The sequence below is a fragment of the Lissotriton vulgaris genome, chromosome 2_1 (assembly GCF_964263255.1).
Source record: "Lissotriton vulgaris chromosome 2_1, aLisVul1.2, whole genome shotgun sequence".
Taxonomy (NCBI): Eukaryota; Metazoa; Chordata; class Amphibia; order Caudata; family Salamandridae; genus Lissotriton; species Lissotriton vulgaris.
In genome coordinates, this window is record NC_141687.1 from 616561884 (window position 1) to 616580778 (window position 18895).

The window sequence follows — 18895 nt, forward strand, 5'->3', positions numbered from 1 at the left end:
ACTACAGATTGTCTTTGCTTGTTCTGTGAGTCATGAAATCTCCTACTGCAGGACTGGGCCTTCCGATTTTTAGGTCTTGCCTGAGACAGCGCTTGCACTGTTGCTTGCAGGGATCTTTTGTTATCTTCTTTAAAAATAAAATTAAGAAGGGCTTTGGGTCCGCCTATTGCTTACCATATGTTGGCTTGTTTGTCACTCTCATTTGTTTTCTTCAGTGCTTCATTTGTAAAAATAATAAGAGCCAGGGCTCTCATCAGGATGCCACTGCAGCTTACACCACACAGTGACCCTGGCAGCGATACCAATGGTAGTAACAACACAACTACTAACCATCACACTCCTGTAAGTGTGACACATCCGACTATTCCAGGCCCCCAAAGCTGTAAAAATGGCTTGGGCACAGGTAATAGTAATTTTTTAATGTAAATTGAATTAATAAGTCACTGTTGTTGTGGTCATCTCTAAATTAGCCAAACAGCGCCACCCTGTGGCAGACTGTCAATCGCCGGTGTTGACAATTTAGTGCCAATGCCGAGCACCCAAAGCCATCGGCTCAAATTAAGCACTGGTTTTCTTTTCGTTGGCCAGCGGCAGCTGGTATCATTTTGCCAGTCTCACTGCAGACAGCTTTGAAGGATTTGGGTTTCACCTGTTTTGATTCAACACACACTCTAAAGCACTGCATGGCTTCAGCTGCATGTGCTTTACAACTCCCTTACCCTTGTTACCACTCCAGGCTTGGCCCTTGCTTAGTTGCCGCTTTCATCATCCTGCAGTCTGTCACCTCATGAAGCTGAGTGCAAACAGGAAGAGGCCAGAGAAAGACAAATGTATTTATTTTATTTATTTTGCATTTTTATGTATATCACCAACATTACCCAAAGGTGCCAGAGCGCTTTACACTAGTTGCATGTAATTAAATGGATAGTTACAGGGGGTTCAAGAATTACCACATGTTACCAAATGAAGTTGCTTAGGCTCTAGAATTACAAAATTACAAAAGGAAGCAAGTTATACAGTAGGTGTATACAGCAGTGAAATTCTAAGTGACTTTAATGCACTTCTTTGCACTTTCCTCAGTGTCCATTAAAGCCTGAAGCTGTATTCCGGGAACTGTCGATCACCGCAAGTCACTGAGGAAATCAGTGGAAATGAAAAGGCACCCCATCTTTCGGTAGCGAGCCCCTTTGCTCGTGTTAAAAAGGCTGAATTTTTGTTCCAACATCTCCTAACTCTAGTGGAAGGCGATGAACACACACCTTCTGTCTAGGAAGCCGCAAACGACCAACCTCGTGTATGGGGTACAGACAGTGAATATTTTGTGGTGAAATCTCACACCTGCTGTTGGGCAGAGTAATTGTCCAGTGGTTACTACAGTACATTTGTGATGTAAACTTCCTGATTTGACCAAGCCATCTATCCCTGGTCATATCATTTGGCTTTCATTGCAAGTGCCTATGAATGGTGAATTAAGGGAAAATGTGGTTTTATCACACAGATTTCTGATGGAAATTCACAGATTTCAGGCAGTGAGACTTGAGACAACTAGGATTATTCTGAACTTTGAGGCCGCCACTAACAAATATGAAAAATTTATGCAGCACATAAACAGTAAAAATAGAAAACACAAGAGATATCCAACATCCATTAAAAATAGAGTAACATTTTATAAATAAAATGAGACCAAATCGAAAAAAAACAATAAGTAGAACCAAAAAAAAGCAATTTTACAGGTTTAAGTAAAAAATAGAGCCAAGAAGCAGGAAGCACTATCTGAGGGGATTTGGTCTCGCTAGACTGGGACAAAGTCACAAGTTCAGTCCGACCGTGGTGGAGTGCAGGCCGGATACAGGGACCAAGATAGCTCAGCTGCAAAAGTTGCACTCTCAAAGTCTGGCACACAGAGCTTAAAAATGCAGGATTTCACAGGAGGAGATGTACTGATGCCAGCCAAGGATCCAGGACCTAGAGAGGCAGCTCTTGGGAATCAGGAACTCACGCCAGCAGGGCTCAGGCATGCCAAGGTGTGGGTCCAGACAGGGATAGTTGCAGCTGGTCAGCTGGGCAGTTGCAGGGAGACCTCTAGAGCGTGTTGTGTCTCTGTAGCTCAGAACAGGTCGACAGTCAGTAAGCTGAACCTTGGAGTCACTCAGGTTAGCTTGGGATGAAGGGTGCAAGGCAGGCCTCAAGCATCAGGGCTCACCTCTGAGGGTAAAAGGCAGGCTGCAAGCAGCAGGACTGTCCTCTGGTAGAAGCAAGCAGGCTTCAAGCAGCAGGGCAGTCATCTGAAACACAAGGCAGTCCTTCTGGGGGGGTCCTCTGGATGTTAAGGAGTGAACTGATAAGTGGCACAGGAGGTTTAATACATATATCTGGTGCCACCCTTTGAAGTGGGAGAAACTTCTAGTTTGAGGGCGACTCTGCAGAGAGGGTGAAGTCCAACACCCATCCACGTAGTCCTGTCACTAATGGAAGCACACTGACACGAACAGGACATAAGTAATCGCATAGGCCAGTGCTTACATTGACATTTCCATTCCCAAATTATGGGTGGAAGGTAAACCTGCAGTCCACCGCGCATGCATTTCATGGGCTGTGCAGTATAGGGGTCTGTGAACGAAAGCCTTTCTCACATTTTCTTCCTTGCCCCTGGGGGCAGGCTTTGCATATAGGTCAGATGCATACGAGCAAGGCCAATTAAGTACACCGAGCACATTTTGTGTATGTACAAATTAGGTTTGTGAATTTGAGAATCCTTCAAATGCACATTTTCCCAAGTTGTGCATGTGTAAATTCCTAAAGAATTTTTTGTGAATCTGGCCTAAGTAGCATTTGTAGGAGGTTCGGTTTATGGAGGAAAGAGATAGATGGTAGACTTGGCAGTGGATGGACTTAAGATGATATTGGCAAACTTCCTGTCTCGTACAGTGAGAATGCGTATCTGTCATTGTGTTCAAAGATACGGAACACAGTCTAGACTTGAGCTTATACCTTTGTGTTTAGAGCGATGATGGATCTAAATATATATTCACAATATAACAAGAAAATATCTCACAAGTCTAGTCTTTACTTCATGGGCATGCATCCAGTGGCGGCTCCTCCGCTATGGTGTAGGAGCGTTGCCTTACTGCTTTCAAGCAAGGTGAGAAGAGAAAACATAAAATCATAATAACTAAAAATTATTATGATTTTATGTTTCCTTTGCAGGCCGGCTTAGTTGCTCTGCTCTCGGAGCAGGGCAGGGGAGGAGTGGTTTGCCCACTCCTAAGTGCACAATAACTGTTTGGTCGACCCTCTTGGGCCGCCCAAACCAGTCATTTCGCACTTTCCCCATTCTCCATGCAGGCTGCATTAAAACCTGCGTGGAGAACAATCCCAGGCCCCCATTCCCTGGTTGAACCTCAAACCAGGACACTCAAAACAAATCACAATGCTGCATTGAAGCATTGTGAATGGTCAAGGGAGCCTGGGTGCTTACAAATCACAACGCTGCATTGCAGCACTGTGATTTGTCAGGGGAGCTTTTTTGAGCTTTTTGAGCTTGCTGTACCTCGTGGAGAGCAGGAGCAGAGATGTGGGACCGGTGTGGCAAGGTAAGTGTTTTTTTCATAATCTAGTTTTTTTTGCCGTTCCCCGCGCATCTCCACCCGCCCCTCCACCCGCACCCCCTCCCGCCCCTCCACCTGTGAATAATGCCTGCTGACACTGCATGCATCGCCTTTTCATTAATGTTACATGACTCCCGTTTGTCTTGCTTCTGCCATCTCCCCACATGTAATTGTGCTGCTGACATCATGCTCAGTGGGCTGCTGCCAGTCTGTGATCCAGGGATGCCGCCTTCCCTACGCTGGTCCTTATTGACCAATCACTGTCTAATGCTTGTTTACACTAGCTTTTATGGGCCCTTTGTGACTGTGTTCTTCAGGATTGGTTACACCCTCCCTATAAAGCACTGGTTAGATGAGGAGTTAGGGATTTACAAAATTGCCTTTGAAGTGGCAGATCTTTCTTACCCATGTTGTACAGCAGCGAGCAGTTGTGCAGTATAGTTGAAATAAAGAACGTGCTTTGGCTTGGCCAACATTGACAGCATCATAGTGCTTTTTTGTTTACTTTCAGTCATGCCAAAGACAACAGCTCTCATATAGGCGCAACCTATTTGCTTTGCTAATGCGTGTTCTATGAATGAGATAAGATTGTACTTCCACAATCCATTCTACTTGTGTTAGAAGATCTCCCATTGGCTGTGCCCAAGCCTCCTGGCCTTTGACAGGCTCCAGCCTGTTGTAAAATCTCGAGTGTGACTGTCTGCTCAGCCATCTCACCTGCCTCCCCTTTCAGAGGCACCATTTTGATGGGGAATTTAAACCCGCCCCAGCCCACCTTACTGGGGCACATGACTGGTGAGACACTTCCCTACCCTCCTCTTCACCTCCCCGTTTGTCGTCTGCCTAGAAATAAAAAGAAAAAATGTGGCAAAGAGGCCAGAGGAGACTTTGAAGTAGGGATGTAAGGTGGGCACAAAGTGAGGCTAAGGGAGGAGGTGACGTTTGGTAACTAAGGAATGATGAGGGAACATTGGAAGTAAGGCGGAGGGGAGGCGAATAAGCCTGACGGAGGTGAGGGTAAGGGAAAAGAGGACAGTCAGCCAAGGAGACGAAAGAACAGGTAAAGGCAAGATGCCACATGAGAGGTACAAGGACAGTGGAGATGGTAAAGCCTATATAATGGAATGAGAGCAGAGGCTATTGAAGATTGTGGTGAGGCGGTTGGGCTATAGAGGGCTAGTGGAGGGGTGTTGGACCTAGAGTTGTCAGGTCACCTAGGGTAGCCTGGCCTAGGGTAAGACAGTCAATATCAGAGGCTCATGTGTAAAGGTTGCATACAACCCAGCAGTAACTCACAGCAATTCCACTCAAAAAGAAACACTACACTAACTTTTGTGTGAAAATACGGGTTGTTTTATAAAAATATTACTTTGTTCTCTTGTCTATTATTTATCCTTAGATAGCACAGTTCAATACAATACATTCAAACTGTGAAGTTATTAATTTCTTCAAAGTTGCAAAGATATCTCACTATTCAACTTTCCAGCTTAAAAGCACATTACATTGGTTTTCAGGGAGCAGTGTCTGCACACCTTAAAAACTTAGCTAGTCTTGACTCCTCTAATAGAGGTTATTACCATTTACCCCCCCACCTATGGCACCAAGGAGAGATGGCTAGTACTTCCCACTCCACTTATTCTGTGCAAGCTCTTCTCTAGAACTGTCTCAAGGGGGTTTATTCACCAATGATATACAGTCAGCATTCAACAACAGGTCTAAGATGATCTTTGTAGAAGTCTTGAAGGGTTCTGCCCAGTTTAGCTCAATCCTCGTGTGGCCAACCGATAGTCTCTGCTCCTCTAATAGAAAATCTACGGCCTCCAACTTCCCCCTCTCATTCACTCCTTACTTCTTTGTGTTTAGCCCACTGGGCCTGTGTCTCCGATCGTCAGGGGGAAGGAACCAGACCACACCAGGCACTTGACACGGCCTGTCGGCCCCTCGACCCTCCTCTCCCGCTAAAACAGCTCCTCCTTGTTGGAGCTAGAGCGGGGAAAGAGGGGCACACAAGCGGAGAAGAGCCGATGCTCGCCTCCCGCCCGCTTCCTGCACCGGTGGTAACTCCGCCTTCCTTGAGGGAAGCGGCTCGACCGGGCTTGCGGGGGTGAGTAGTGGCTCAAGGACGGAGTCTGCTCAGCTTCGCGGGACCTCCTCCTCGGGTTCCGCCCACGCTCCGGGACTCGCGTTCGTTCAGCAGGGCCTGCGCAGTGCGGGGGGAATAAAATTCCACAAGCGATCCTACCGCCTCAGTCACCAGGCACAGAGAGATGGGGCAGCCTTCACTACGCGGCCAGTTCACTCGGCGACACTGCGCCAGGCACTCGGTTCTAGCCCCCAACCAGGATAATCCCACTACCCCTGATGAGGCGAATCAACACCACAGGTAACAACAGAGGGGGGAGGGGGGGCTCAGTTGGATGCCTGATGAGTCCTCCTTTTCTCTCTGTTCTCGTGGCTTCTGATAAAGGCACACCGGAATCCCTCTCTTTTAATCTGCACCAGGACCGTTTTCCTCACTGGGCAGTGGAAGGAGCTTCACTCCAGTGCAACCTCCCTCACCCACTCTTTCCTCTGGGACCGGATGAGAACAGGTGCCCAGGGTCTCCAGGATTTCCTCAGGCAGGGTCAGGTCAGCAACTACAAGGGGAGAAGGGTGGTGAACCAGTAAGGAGCGTCCCTACAATGGGAGGTCAACCCTCTGATGATCCTACCCCCGCCTTATGCTACAGCCTTAACTCCAGCCAGCCTACTCTGCAAGACAAAATGGCTGCCCAGCATTCCGCCTTATATAGGCTGACCCTCAGAGGTCCAGAAGGGACCACAAGGTTCTGGAATGCCCTATTCTATCCTATGGGACAGATCTCAGGTGTGACAGTTGTGACAGTTGAAAACCACCATTTTGTATATCTAGGTGAATTCCTGTCAGGAAAGGCACCTAGGCCTAAGGTGAAAAACCATGAGGGCAAAAGAGCATCTATCCCCCAGGCCAACACCATAAAAATCTAGTGGACACAAAAAGATAAGAAGGGTATGAGGGGCAAAAGGGGACAAAATAAATAATTAATAGGTGGGGCTACGCAAAAGGCCAGACAGGTCTAACACGCGTTCCCCCCAGCTGAAAGTGGGGAGAGCTTCCCAACCCCTTGGGAGTCCTCATCACTAAGGCGGAAATACCTAGAGAGACCGTCTGCATTGGCGTGGTCCACTCCAGGCCGATGTTCCACCCGGAAGTCCATTCCCTGTAGGGAGATGGACCATCTCAGCAACTTGGGATTCTCCCCCTTCATCTGCATCAGCCAACGAAGGGGTCGGTGGTCAGTCTGAACCAGGAAGTGCCAGCCAACCAGGTATGGCCGCAGCTTCTTCAGAGCCCACACCACCGTGAAAGCTTCCCTCTCAATTGCACTCCACTTCTGTTCCCGGGGAAGCAGTCTCCTGGATAGGAAAACTACCGGCTGATCCAGGCCCTCTTCATTAAGTTGCGATAACACTGCCCCAATGCCATGTTCTGATGCATCTGTCTGGACAAATAACTCCTTGGAGAAGTCTGGGGCCCTCAGGACCGGTGCTGCACACATTGCCTGCTTCAACTTTTAAAAGGCTTGCTGACAAGCCTCTGTCCAAACTACCCGTCGAGGTTGTTTCTTTGAGGTAAGCTCTGTGAGGGGCGCTACAATAGTGCCATACCCCTTCACAAAGCGACGGTAGTAACCTGTGAGGCCCAGGAAAGCTCGGACCTCAGTCTGGGTCTTGGGGGGTTCCCAGGCCATGATTGCCTCAATCTTTGCCTGAAGGGGCTGCACTGTCCCCCTACCCACCAAGTGTCCAAGGTACACAACCGACCCCTGCCCAATCTGACATTTGCTGGCCTTGATTGTCAATCGCCAACTTGGTAATCGTGAACATTACAACAAATTACCACGTAATCCCACAGTAGAAATACAAAAATTGATAACCGCAGTCACTAATGAAGGCCTGGAAGCCGGCTTTCTATCTAAAAAAGAATATGACTTCCTCAATACAAAAGCCCCAAGAATCCCAGTAATATATTGTCTCCCAAAAATTCACAAAGACTCGGAACAACCTCCAGGTCGACCTATAGTCTCTGGTTGCGGTTCAATCCTAGAACCATTAGGACACTACATCGATTACTTTATCAAACCCTTTGTCCCCACTACCTCTTGCTATATCAGAGATACAATGTCAATGATTAACCTCATAGAAGAGTACCCATTTGATCCCACATCCAGCACAATGTGTACGCTGGATGTGGAATCACTCTACACTAATATCCCTCAATTTGAGTCCCTCCGCGTGATAGAGACAGTTCTGGACACACGCCCTAGGCCCCACAATGTTCCATCCAATTTCATTCTGCAGCTTTTAGAGATATGCCTAACTAAAAATTTCTTTTTGTTTGAGGGACAGTTCTATGAACAAGTCTGCGGTACATCTATGGGGGCTATTTTTGCCCCCAACTTGGCCATTTTATATATGGACCATATTGAGAATCACGCCATCCTAGACGCATCAAACCCCTTCCACAGTGGCATAGCCCTGTGGAAGAGGTATATTGATGACATCTTTATGATCTGGTCAGATTCAGAGACCTCTTTAAATCAATTCACTCACTGGCTTAACAACAACAGCGGAGGACTTAAGTACACCATGTCCACCAGCAAGGAATCCTTGCCCTTTCTTGATATCGAAATAAAACATTGTGAAGGACGATTAATAACATGTCTCCATCGTAAACCTACGGAAAGGAATACTTTACTAAACTATAAAAGTCACCACCCTCGTGCCCTCAGAGATTCCTTACCCTATTCACAGTTCCTCCGTATACGGAGGAACTGTTACTACAAACAGGACTACTTTGCAGAAGCAAAAACACTGAGTCAAAAGTTGAGATACAGAGGCTACCCACGCAAATTGGTGCGTCGGGCATTGAAAAGAGCATGGTACTGTCCAAGGGACACCCTACTAGAACCCCACCCTAAGAATGCTCATGAGAATATTACTTGTGTGACCACATTCTCTCCTGCATCTAATGCCATAAAGAAGAGTGTCTTAAAGCACTGGCCAGTTTTAAATGCTGGCATCCTTAACTTGGACCGACCCATGTTTGCGTTCAAGAGAGCTAAAAACATAAAAGATCATTTGGTTTGTGCTTCACTTCCCCAACCCGACACAAGAAATACTCTAAATGACCTGTGGAACCTACCCACTTTGAAAGGCCATGCAAAATGCGGACAGTGTATCTCGTGTGAAACAACCATAGAAGGACAAATATTCACTTACGGTACAATTAAATATATGAGACATCACTTTACAAACTGCAATTCACAAAATGTGGTGTATGCAATTTTTTGTCCTTGCATGTTGATATATATAGGACAAACCAGCCAGAAGATCAAGCTCCGTATGGGACAACATAGAAGTCGAATCCGATGCCAAACTGCCAATGCACCGCTGGTGGAACATTTCAAAGACAAAGGGCACTCGGAAAACGACTTTACATGGACTGTAATCACACAGGTCAAGGCTCCCCCAAGAGGAATAGACATTTCGCAAATCTTAAACAAGGAGGAGTTGCACTGGATCCTGAGAACAGACAGTATACGAAAGGGGCTCAACAGAGTTGAGGATTGGACCTCTTTGCTTTAACATAACTCCCAGGCTCTAGCCTAATTGAGTCAGTAATTTTGTAAATATGTTCTTGTCAGAATTTGTATAATAAGATATAATTTTAGATGGTCACTGAGCACTTCACTTCACTTGGGTCACTCCATTTTTTACCACTCTAAGATGGACGCCTCTTCACCTTCACCACTAGTTTTTAAGTCTGGTCGTAATTGTGTTAATATGGACCATGCCGGCCCCACTGAGCCATTATCCGTCTCACATAATTAATGCATATTGCCTGCTTACTGAGCCACTTTCCGCCTCGTATAATTAATGTATATTCCCTGTATACTGGAATCATGTCCAGCACTGAGCATAATGACCTCTTTAAGATGGCCGCCAAAGCCAAGGGACTCCTTAGCTATAGTCCTCTCACTATTTCTAGTCCGTCCTTTATTACTACCATGAAGCTCCACAAGCGGTTAGGAAGCGATCCCCGCCAGAACCCATCTGACCGGTTATCAAGCAATGCCCAAACAGTAAGTAATGCACGAGCTCCCCCGCTCCCCCCACCCCGTAGCGTGGAAGGTCTGCCTCACTCCCTAAATCCCTGATTTATGTCTGCTTCCCCAGATAAACCCTATTATGGATGTTGGAACCGCCGAGAACACGAGCACTGCTCCATTATTTTAAGTAAGTGTGGCGAGGGTCCACGGCTTTTTTCGTCCTTGTCCACGGTCCCTCGGCTTACTAAAGTATTCTCTCCCCGTAGTTCCCACCGGCGAAGGCGCTGTGAGCAATTTCTCACACGCATGGACATTGTGTTAGATAACTTTTAGCTCCCATAGCTAAACAACCACGGCTGAAAGTCCGAATACCCCCAGGAATTCTATTATGCACAGTTAAGGTAAAACTTAAGAATAGTTTCTCCAGCATTCGGTTTTCACATTACGCTCTAGGTCAATCACAAGCCCTTTCACTGCGCCGTTCCTCATGAAATATGGATAATCACTTCGAATCGCCGCTGGCCCACTTTGCCAGTTCACTAAGCATGTACAAAGCCAACGCGCCGAATAGCACATGTTTCCACCTTGCATGTGTTAATAGTTTGTAGCTCATTGGATTGAATGAAACACATTGCGCTAGCAATGAGCCCTCTCACTGCGACGCTGTTATGAATTCACTGCAAATCACCAATTGTTTATTATGCCAGACCCTAAGCATGCTCATAACCCAACTGCGCCGAAATTCAAATGTCTCTCCTTTGCATGTGCCAAAGCATAACCCGCTGAAATCCTCACAATGTCCGGTCTATGAAACTGGAACCTGTCACCACCTCATCACTGAATGGTCACAAGCATGTGCCAATTAGTCACACAAACCATATACAGTGTTTACCAATTCACCACAGCACTGAGTACCTTGCTGGCAGATTTTGTAAAATGTACTCATACCTAGTCAAGTTCTAATAATTATTTCTATGTTTATGTTTTTTCCCCATTTTTTCCATGTCCTCTCTAAATGTTAATTTAATGTTATGTAAATTGCCATAGGGGTAATGAAATTGCTCAAAACTTCCAAGACAAACTTGGCACACCAGTCTTTGTCCTGATGATGATGCATGCATTTAGAAATTGCATCGAAACGTCGTCGACCTTATTGCACCATATGTTTGTTTCAATTCACGTATTGTGTTAAACAATGGGTTGCTATGATTTAATTCCAGTCTGTAAAATGGATTACTAGTACAGACCGCTTTTGTGCACTTTACATAATTGTTTTGTCATATGTTTTGTCTTGTCCTTTGTGGGTCACAGGTTGTGCCCACCTTTGTATAAATGTTATACCTACACACTTAACCTGAAAAATTGAAAAATAAAAAACTCTGTCCGGCTGGACAGTAGTCATATATACTATCTAGTATATGTCTATCATTCGGTTGATCTCTAATTACTAGGGTCCTCTGTTCCGTAAAATATACTACTGCCCAAGGACCCTAGTGGCATTCCTTTTGGGTTTCCCTTGTTCTTTGAAAATATATAATGATTGTCAATCCAGCTTGCTTCAGGGCCTGGAGAACTGCTTGCAAATGTTGCAAATGGTCCTTCCAACTGCTACTGAAGACAGCAATGTCATCCAGATAAGCAGCGGAGAAACCCTCCATTCCGAAGAGGACCTGATTCACCAGCCGCTGAAAAGTGGCAGGGGCATTTTTGAGCCCAAAGGGCATCACACAAAATTGGAAGTGTCCCTCAGGCGTGGAGAAGGCTGACCTTTCCTTTGCTCCTTCTGTCAGGGAGATCTGCCAGTACCCTGAAGTGAGGTCAAAGGTACTAAGATATTGGGCAGCTCCCAGCCGGTCAATTAATGCATCCGCCCTAGGGATCGGATGAGCATCAGTTTTTGTAACTGAGTTCAGTCCCTGGTAATCCACACAGAACCTCAGTTCTGGAGTGGTGCCTGGTGGAGCGGCTTTTGGCACTAGAACCGCCGGACTAGACCAGGGGCTGTTGGAAGGTTCTATAACTCCTAGCTCCAGCATCTTGGCAACCTCACCATGGATGCTAGCCTTCACCTTGTCGGACAGCCGGTAGGTCTTTGACTTCACTGGTGGGCTGTCCCCTGTGTCCACATCATGGGTACACAGGTGAGTCCTTCCCGGGACAAGGGAGAATAACATAGAGTGCTGCTCCAGTATCTGGCGACAGTCTTCCCGCTGTTCAGGAGTTAGGGTTGGAGAGAGAATCACTCCCTCCACTGACCCATCCTTTTCCTGAGACAAGAACAAGTCTGGGAGAGGTTCGCTTTCCGCTTCCTCTCCCCCATCAGTCACCATCATTAAGATGACCTCGGGCCTCTCATGGTGGGGTTTGAGTAGGTTAGCATGTAGCACCCGTAGGGGCTGTCGAGGGGTCTTAAGGTCCACCAGGTATGTGGCCTTACCCTTCTTTTCTAACACCTCAAAGGGGCCTGACCAGCGATCCTGGAGGGCACTTAGCTCTCCAGGCTCCATCACCCACACTTTCTGGCCAGGCTCCAACTCCACCGGGTGAGCGTTGTGGTCATACCACTCCTTCATTACTGCCTGGCTGGCCTCCAAGTTGTCAGAAGCTTGCTTCCACAACTTTGTCATTTGGCTCCTGAAGGCCAGCATGTAGCTCACCACATCCTGGGGGGGTTTCCTGGGAGACTTCTCCCATCCATCCTTCACCAGGCTGAGAGGACCGCGTACAGGGTGCCCATACAGAAGCTCAAAGGGGCTGAAGCCCACTCCCTTCTGTGGCACTTCCCTGTAGGAAAATAGCAAACAGGGTAGGAGGACGTCCCACTTCCTCCGCAGGCTTTCAGGCAGACTTCTGATCATGCCCTTCAAGGTCTTGTTGAACCTTTCTACCAGTCCATTGGACTGGGGGTGATAGGGAGTGGCGAACCGGTAGGTCACTCCACACTCCTTCCACATTGCCCGCATATATGCTGACATAAAGTTGGTCCCCCTGTCGGACACAACTTCTTTGGGGAAACCCACTCGGGTAAAGATCCCCATTAGGGCCCTAGCCACCACAGGTGCAGTGACGGTCCTCAGAGGAATTACCTCTGGGTACCGTGTGGCATGATCCACCAGAACCAGGATAAACCTGTGACCAGCTGTTGTTGGTGGATCCAATGGCCCTACAATGTCGATGCCCACCCTTTCAAAGGGGGTGCTAACGACAGGAAGTGGTTCCAGGGGAGCTTTCAGCGTCACTCCGGTTTTCCCACTGGCTTGGCAGGATACACATGTCCGACAGTAGGTGTTAGACGCCACTTTCATCTGAGGCCAGTAGAAGTGGGGGACAAGCCGCGCAAAGGTCTTGTCCTGACCTAAGTGTCCTGCCAAGGGTATTTCGTGAGCCAACTCCAGCCGAAAGGTTCGGTACCGTTGCGGGACTACCAAGGCCCTTGATGAACCAGGTAAGGGTTTCTTGGGTTCACTGTAGAGGAGTCCATCCTCCCAGTAAATGTGGTAGTGTCCCGCAACGTCCCCTGCTGCCTGGGCTTCAGTCTGTCGCCTCAGTCCCTCAAGGGTAGGGCACTCCTTCTGGCCCTTACAGAACTCTTCTCTGGTAGGCCCCCCCTCCACATGCCACTCAGCAGGGATGGGCAGGTCCTTCAAAGAAACTACTTCCCCCTCCACAGACTCCTGGTCCACCACCGCAGGTGGCAGATCTGTCACATGGGGTGTGGAAGCCGAAGCAGGCTTCTCCTGTCTTCGGGTCTGTCCCTTTTTGGCAGCGGGTTGGGCCATTGTTCCAGGCTCCAACCCAGGCGAACTCCCTCTCCGGGCAGTCGCAGACCTTGTGCTCACACAAGCCCATTCAGGTGTACCCAGCATCGCTGAATGCGTCCGGTATTCCACCTCTCTCCAAGCATTGTGCTCCATGTCATTCCCCAGCAGACAATCAACTGGCACGGCAGGGCTTACGGCAACACAAAGTGAACCTGCAACCCCTTCCCACTCAAAAGGAACCTCAGCCACAGGATAGTGGCCCATTCTGCCGTCAGCCATCGCGGCGGGGTGGAGTACATTTGGAATCACCTGCTCTGGAGACACCAGTTGACTTCTCACCATAGTCATACTGGCTCCTGTATGTCTCAGAGCCTCCCCTCTCTGGCCATTGATGGTGATCCACTGCCCATACTTGGTAGTATTTGGGGGCACCTGGATCTTAGGAACCATCTCCCGTTCTCCCAGGGACACTAAGGTGACACCCGCCCACTCACCCCCCTTATCTAAGGGCAACTCCTCCCCAAGCGCTACACTAGCTACTCCTGGGGCTTTTCCTCCGGTGGGAGGGGGTGGTCTCTTTGGGCATCTGACATCTCCCTTATAATGTCCAACACCACCACACTCGAAGCAATGGACAACCCTTGGCTGCTGGCTTTGGCCAGGATGAGGGTTTCTTGGCGGATTTGCCTTAGGGGTGAAACCTGTTCCCTTTCCCTGGAAACTGTTTAGGGGACCTTTAGAGAACTCCCGCTTTTTATCTCCCCCCTCCTTCTTCTGAGGGGTGCCCTGTCCGGCCTTTTGGGAATCCCCTCCAGTCCCCTTTGAGGACACCCGGGTACTTGCCCAGATGTCCGCCTCCTCTGCAAGCTTCCGGGGGTTGGTCAGCTTGCTGTCCACCAGGTGTTGGCGCAGCTCGGGAAAGCATTTCTCGAGTAGATGATCTTTCAAAAATAGATCATACAACCCCTCATAATCCTTCACCTCACTGCCCTGTACCCAGCCCTCCAATGCCTTCCTCGCATAATCCAGGAAATCCACCCAGTTCTGGGTGCTTAACTTGTGGCTCCCCCTGAACTTTTGGCGATACTTCTCTGGGGTTAGCCCAAACTTCCTGATCAATGCTAGCTTTATGGTGGGGTAGTTGGTCTGCTCCTCCGGTTCTAAGGCTAACAAGGTGTCTCGACCAGTAGGAGGCATATACTTATACAACCCACCCCCCCAGTGCTTCTCCTGGATCCCATGGGCTCTTAAGGAGACCTCATAAGCAGCCAGCCATTTGGCTATCTTATCCCCTGACTATAGCTGGCAACTATGTCCTTTGGCAAGTAGGGTCTGGACTCCCTGGTTGGTTCTCTAGATTCGCTGCCACCATTCGGAGTAGGAGAGGGTCCCCGTTGCAGGGCCTGGAGTTCTAACTCTTTTAGTTTAAATTCATGAGCCATTCTCCGCTCTTCCCTCTCCTGTTCTAGTCTGGCCAACTCCCATTTCAGTTGCCTCATTTCCCTCCTGTTGGTGAGTTCCGCTTCGGTCAAGCTTCCCCCGGAGACACTACTGCCCCTCCTAGAGTAGGTCATTGGTCCTGGGAGTAGGTTTTCCACCTCAGGGTGGAATAATCCCTCTACCTCTATGACCATGTCCCGGTCTGTCCCCTCATCCTCCTCCTTCCCTTCTCTGCGTGCTTCCACCCAAGCCCTCAAACTGGTCTGGAGTTCCCCCTTCTTAGCACCACGCTTAAAGAACACCCCCATTTGTTGGCAGAAATCCTTTAGCTGGGCCACAGAATAAGTGTCCAGTTCTTACAGTGGAAATTCCATTTTGCTAAAGGCAATTCAAGGTCAAACACACAAAAAGAATAGAGTTACAAGGGCAACCTGAAGCTACCTCCACCCCACCACCAGGAATAAATTTGGAAAAAGCAAAAGTAACAATTAGGAAGGCCGCTAGGAGAAAACTCCAGGTGTAGGTTAGTGGATTACACTTAGTTACTGCAGAGTAGTCGCAACCACAGTCAACATCCCACCGCTAGATACCAATATGTTGGACCTAGAGTTGTCAGGTCACCTAGGGTAGCCTGGCCTAGGGTAAGACTGTCAATATCAGAGGCTCATGTGTAAAGGTTGCATACCACCCAGCAGTAACTCACAGCAATTCCACTCAAAAAGAAACACTACACCAACTTTTGTGTGAAAATACGGGTTGTTTTATAAAAATATTACTTTGTTCTCTTGTCTATTATTTATCCTCTAATAGCACAGTTCAATACAATACATTCAAACGGTGAAGTTATTAATTTCTTCAAAGTTGCAAAGATATCTCACTATTCAACTTTCCAGCTTAAAAGCACATTACATTGGTTTTCAGGGAGCAGTGTCTGCACACCTTAAAAACTTAGCTAGACTTGACTCCTCTAATAGAGGTTATTACCATTTACCCTCCACACCTATGGCACCAAGGAGAGATGGCTAGTACTTCCCACCCCACTTATTCTGTGCAAGCTCTTCTCTAGAACTGTCTCAAGGGGGTTTATTCACCAATGATATCCAGTCAGCATTCAACAACAGGTCTAAAATGATCTTTGTAGAAGTCTTGAAGGGTTCTGCCCACTTTAGCTCAATCCTCGTGTGGCCAACCGATAGTCTCTGCTCCTCTAATAGAAAATCTACGGCCTCCAACTTCCCCCTCTCATTCACTCCTTACTTCTTTGTGTTGAGCCCACTGGGCCTGTGTCTCCGATCGTCAGGGGGAAGGAACCAGACCACACCAGGCACTTGACACGGCCTGTCGGCCCCTCGACCCTCCTCTCCCGCTAAAACAGCTCCTCCTTGTTGGAGCTAGAGCGGGGAAAGAGGGGCACACAAGCGGAGAAGAGCCGATGCTCGCCTCCCGCCCGCTTCCTCCACCGGTGGTAACTCCGCCTTCCTTGAGGGAAGCGGCGCGACCGGGCATGCGCGGGTGAGTAGTGGCTCAAGGACGGAGTCTGCTCAGCTTCGCGGGACCTCCTCCTCGGGTTCCGCCCACGCTCCGGGACTCGCGTTCAGTCAGCAGGGCCTGCGCAGTGCGGGGGGAATGAAATTCCACAAGCGATCCTACCGCCTCAGTCACCAGGCACAGAGAGATGGGGGCAGCCTTCACTACGCGGCCAGTTCACTCGGCGACACTGCGCCAGGCACTCGGTTCTAGCCCCCAACCAGGATAATCCCACTACCCCTGATGAGGCGAATCAACACAACAGGTAACAACAGAGGGGGGGGGGGGCTCGGTTGGATGCCTGATGAGCCCTCCTTTTCTCTCTGTTCTCGTGGCTTCTGATAAAGGCACACCGGAATCCCTCTCTTTTAATCTGCACCAGGACCCTTTTCCTCACTGGGCAGTGGAAGGAGCTTCACTCCAGTGCAACCTCCCTCACCCACTCTTTCCTCTGGGACCGGATGAGAACAGGTGCCCAGGGTCTACAGGATTTCCTCAGGCAGGGTCAGGTCAGCAACTACAAGGGGAGAAGGGTGGTGAACCAGTAAGGAGTGTCCCTACAATGGGAGGTCAACCCTCTGATGATCCTACCCCCGCCTTATGCTACAGCCTTAACTCCAGCCAGCCTACTCTGCAAGACAAAATGGCTGCCCAGCATTCCGCCTTATATAGGCTCACCCTCAGAGGTCCAGAAGGGACCAGAAGGTTCTGGAATGCCCTATTCTATCCTATGGGACAGATCTCAGGTGTGACAGTTGTGACAGTTGAAAACCACCATTTTGTATATCTAGGTGAATTCCTGTCAGGAAAGGCACCTAGGCCTAAGGTGAAAAACCATGAGGGCAAAAGAGCATCTATCCCCCAGGCCAACACCATAAAAATCTAGTGGACACAAAAAGATGAGAAGGGTATGAGGGGCAAAAAGGGGACAAAATAAATAATTAATAGGTGGGGCTACGCAAAAGGCCAGACAAGTCTAACAAGGGGCATAAAATAAAATATGGGAACTAGGATCCTGAGCACACATGGAGGCAGGGTCGGGGAGTATTGGGCAACCACGGCCGTGGAGGGAGTTTCGGTGGGGCGGAGGGGCGGGGGAGGGGTAGGGTGGGGGGTGCTAAAAGCTTGAGTATGACACACAAATAACAAGAAAAAAATATCCTTTGACTATAGTGTTGGACATTACCTAGCTGTACCTGCGTGTATAAAACAATGCACCCACCTCAAGTAAAAGAAAATGCAAGTTCATTCATCTTCACAGTGCTGGAGAACCTTTCTTTCCCTTTAACCTGAAGCAACTCAAGGTTGTCATCAACAGTGCAGGAACGGTTGTTCTTTACCAAATATATGGAAACTGTTTTGATAAAAGTTTTTTAAAAAAACTTGGGAACGGCCTTCCCAATAGATCCTGCCCCCTTCAACCTCTGTAGACGGTACGGTAGATCCTATGGCTGACTGAGGATGTCTCTGTTTTGCAGGCAGCCTGGTGGATTTTTTGAAAACTGATGAAGGATTCCAGCTGACCATTCACAAACTCATCGACATGTCGGCGCAGGTGAGAATTATGAAGGAGTCGGTCTGAGTCAGTGAATAATAGGATGTTTGTGAGTGAATGTGGCTATAAGTGAGTGGGAGCGGGTGTTCTTGTTTCTGCAAGAGGGAGAGGGTGTGTGAGTGAGAATATGTCTGCAAGTGAGTGAAGGTGTGTGTGAACACTTTTCAGCAAGTGAGTGTGTGTGAGTAAATGAAAGGGTAGCCTTGTGAGTGAGAGTGTGTATGTGTGGGATTGAGCATGTGTTTACAATGAGTGAGTGTGTGCATGTACGAGCGGGTATCTGAGGGAGCGAGTGTGTGCATCTCTGTGATTGAGCATGTGCTTTCAAGTGAGAGACGTTGGGTAAGAATATGAATGTGAGTAAATATGAGTGTATGTGTGTATATAAGAGGAGTTCTGTGAGTGATTGAGGGGTTGTCTCCCAGCGAGTGAGAGTGGATGTTTGAGACACTATCGACAGAACAAGTTAGGCGGTGCATGCAGGTGAGTGAGCAGCATTTGGTAGTAAATGAGTGTTGGGTGTTCAACCCAAGAATCACTGCTATCAGTCGTGACACTCTAATTCACTCAATTGAGGTCAATCAAGACTATAACATGCAAGATGCTTTGGTTTGTCACAAAAAAGCCACGGACTAGAAACAGTGACCATATGCCATTGAATGAGGTGGTCACCTAGTCATGTTGCGAGTGTCGCATGAAAGTGACAATGAACTGCACAGTAGTTACCAGCAACTGCATGAATCTCTACACTGGGGGATGTACTCTGTGACTCACACTACCCTTTCTTCTAACTGAATGAACCCTATCAGGGCCTCATTCTGTTTCGACCTCTTTAAATCGAGGGCCTAAATGTTTCGTTTAGTGGTCAAAAAG

At 48.3% G+C, this 18895-nt stretch overlaps 1 protein-coding gene across 1 annotated transcript in view; it reads left to right on the top strand.

The window, feature by feature from the left end:
* The window catches only part of LCK (LCK proto-oncogene, Src family tyrosine kinase), a 329952-nt gene that overhangs the window by 286441 nt on the left and 24616 nt on the right, over window positions 1–18895 (top strand). Inside the window, exon 10 of the mRNA XM_086955694.1 lies at window positions 17946–18022. Within this exon, the coding sequence (XP_086811820.1) occupies window positions 17946–18022 (77 nt within the window). The remainder of the gene's footprint in view (window positions 1–17945; window positions 18023–18895) is intronic.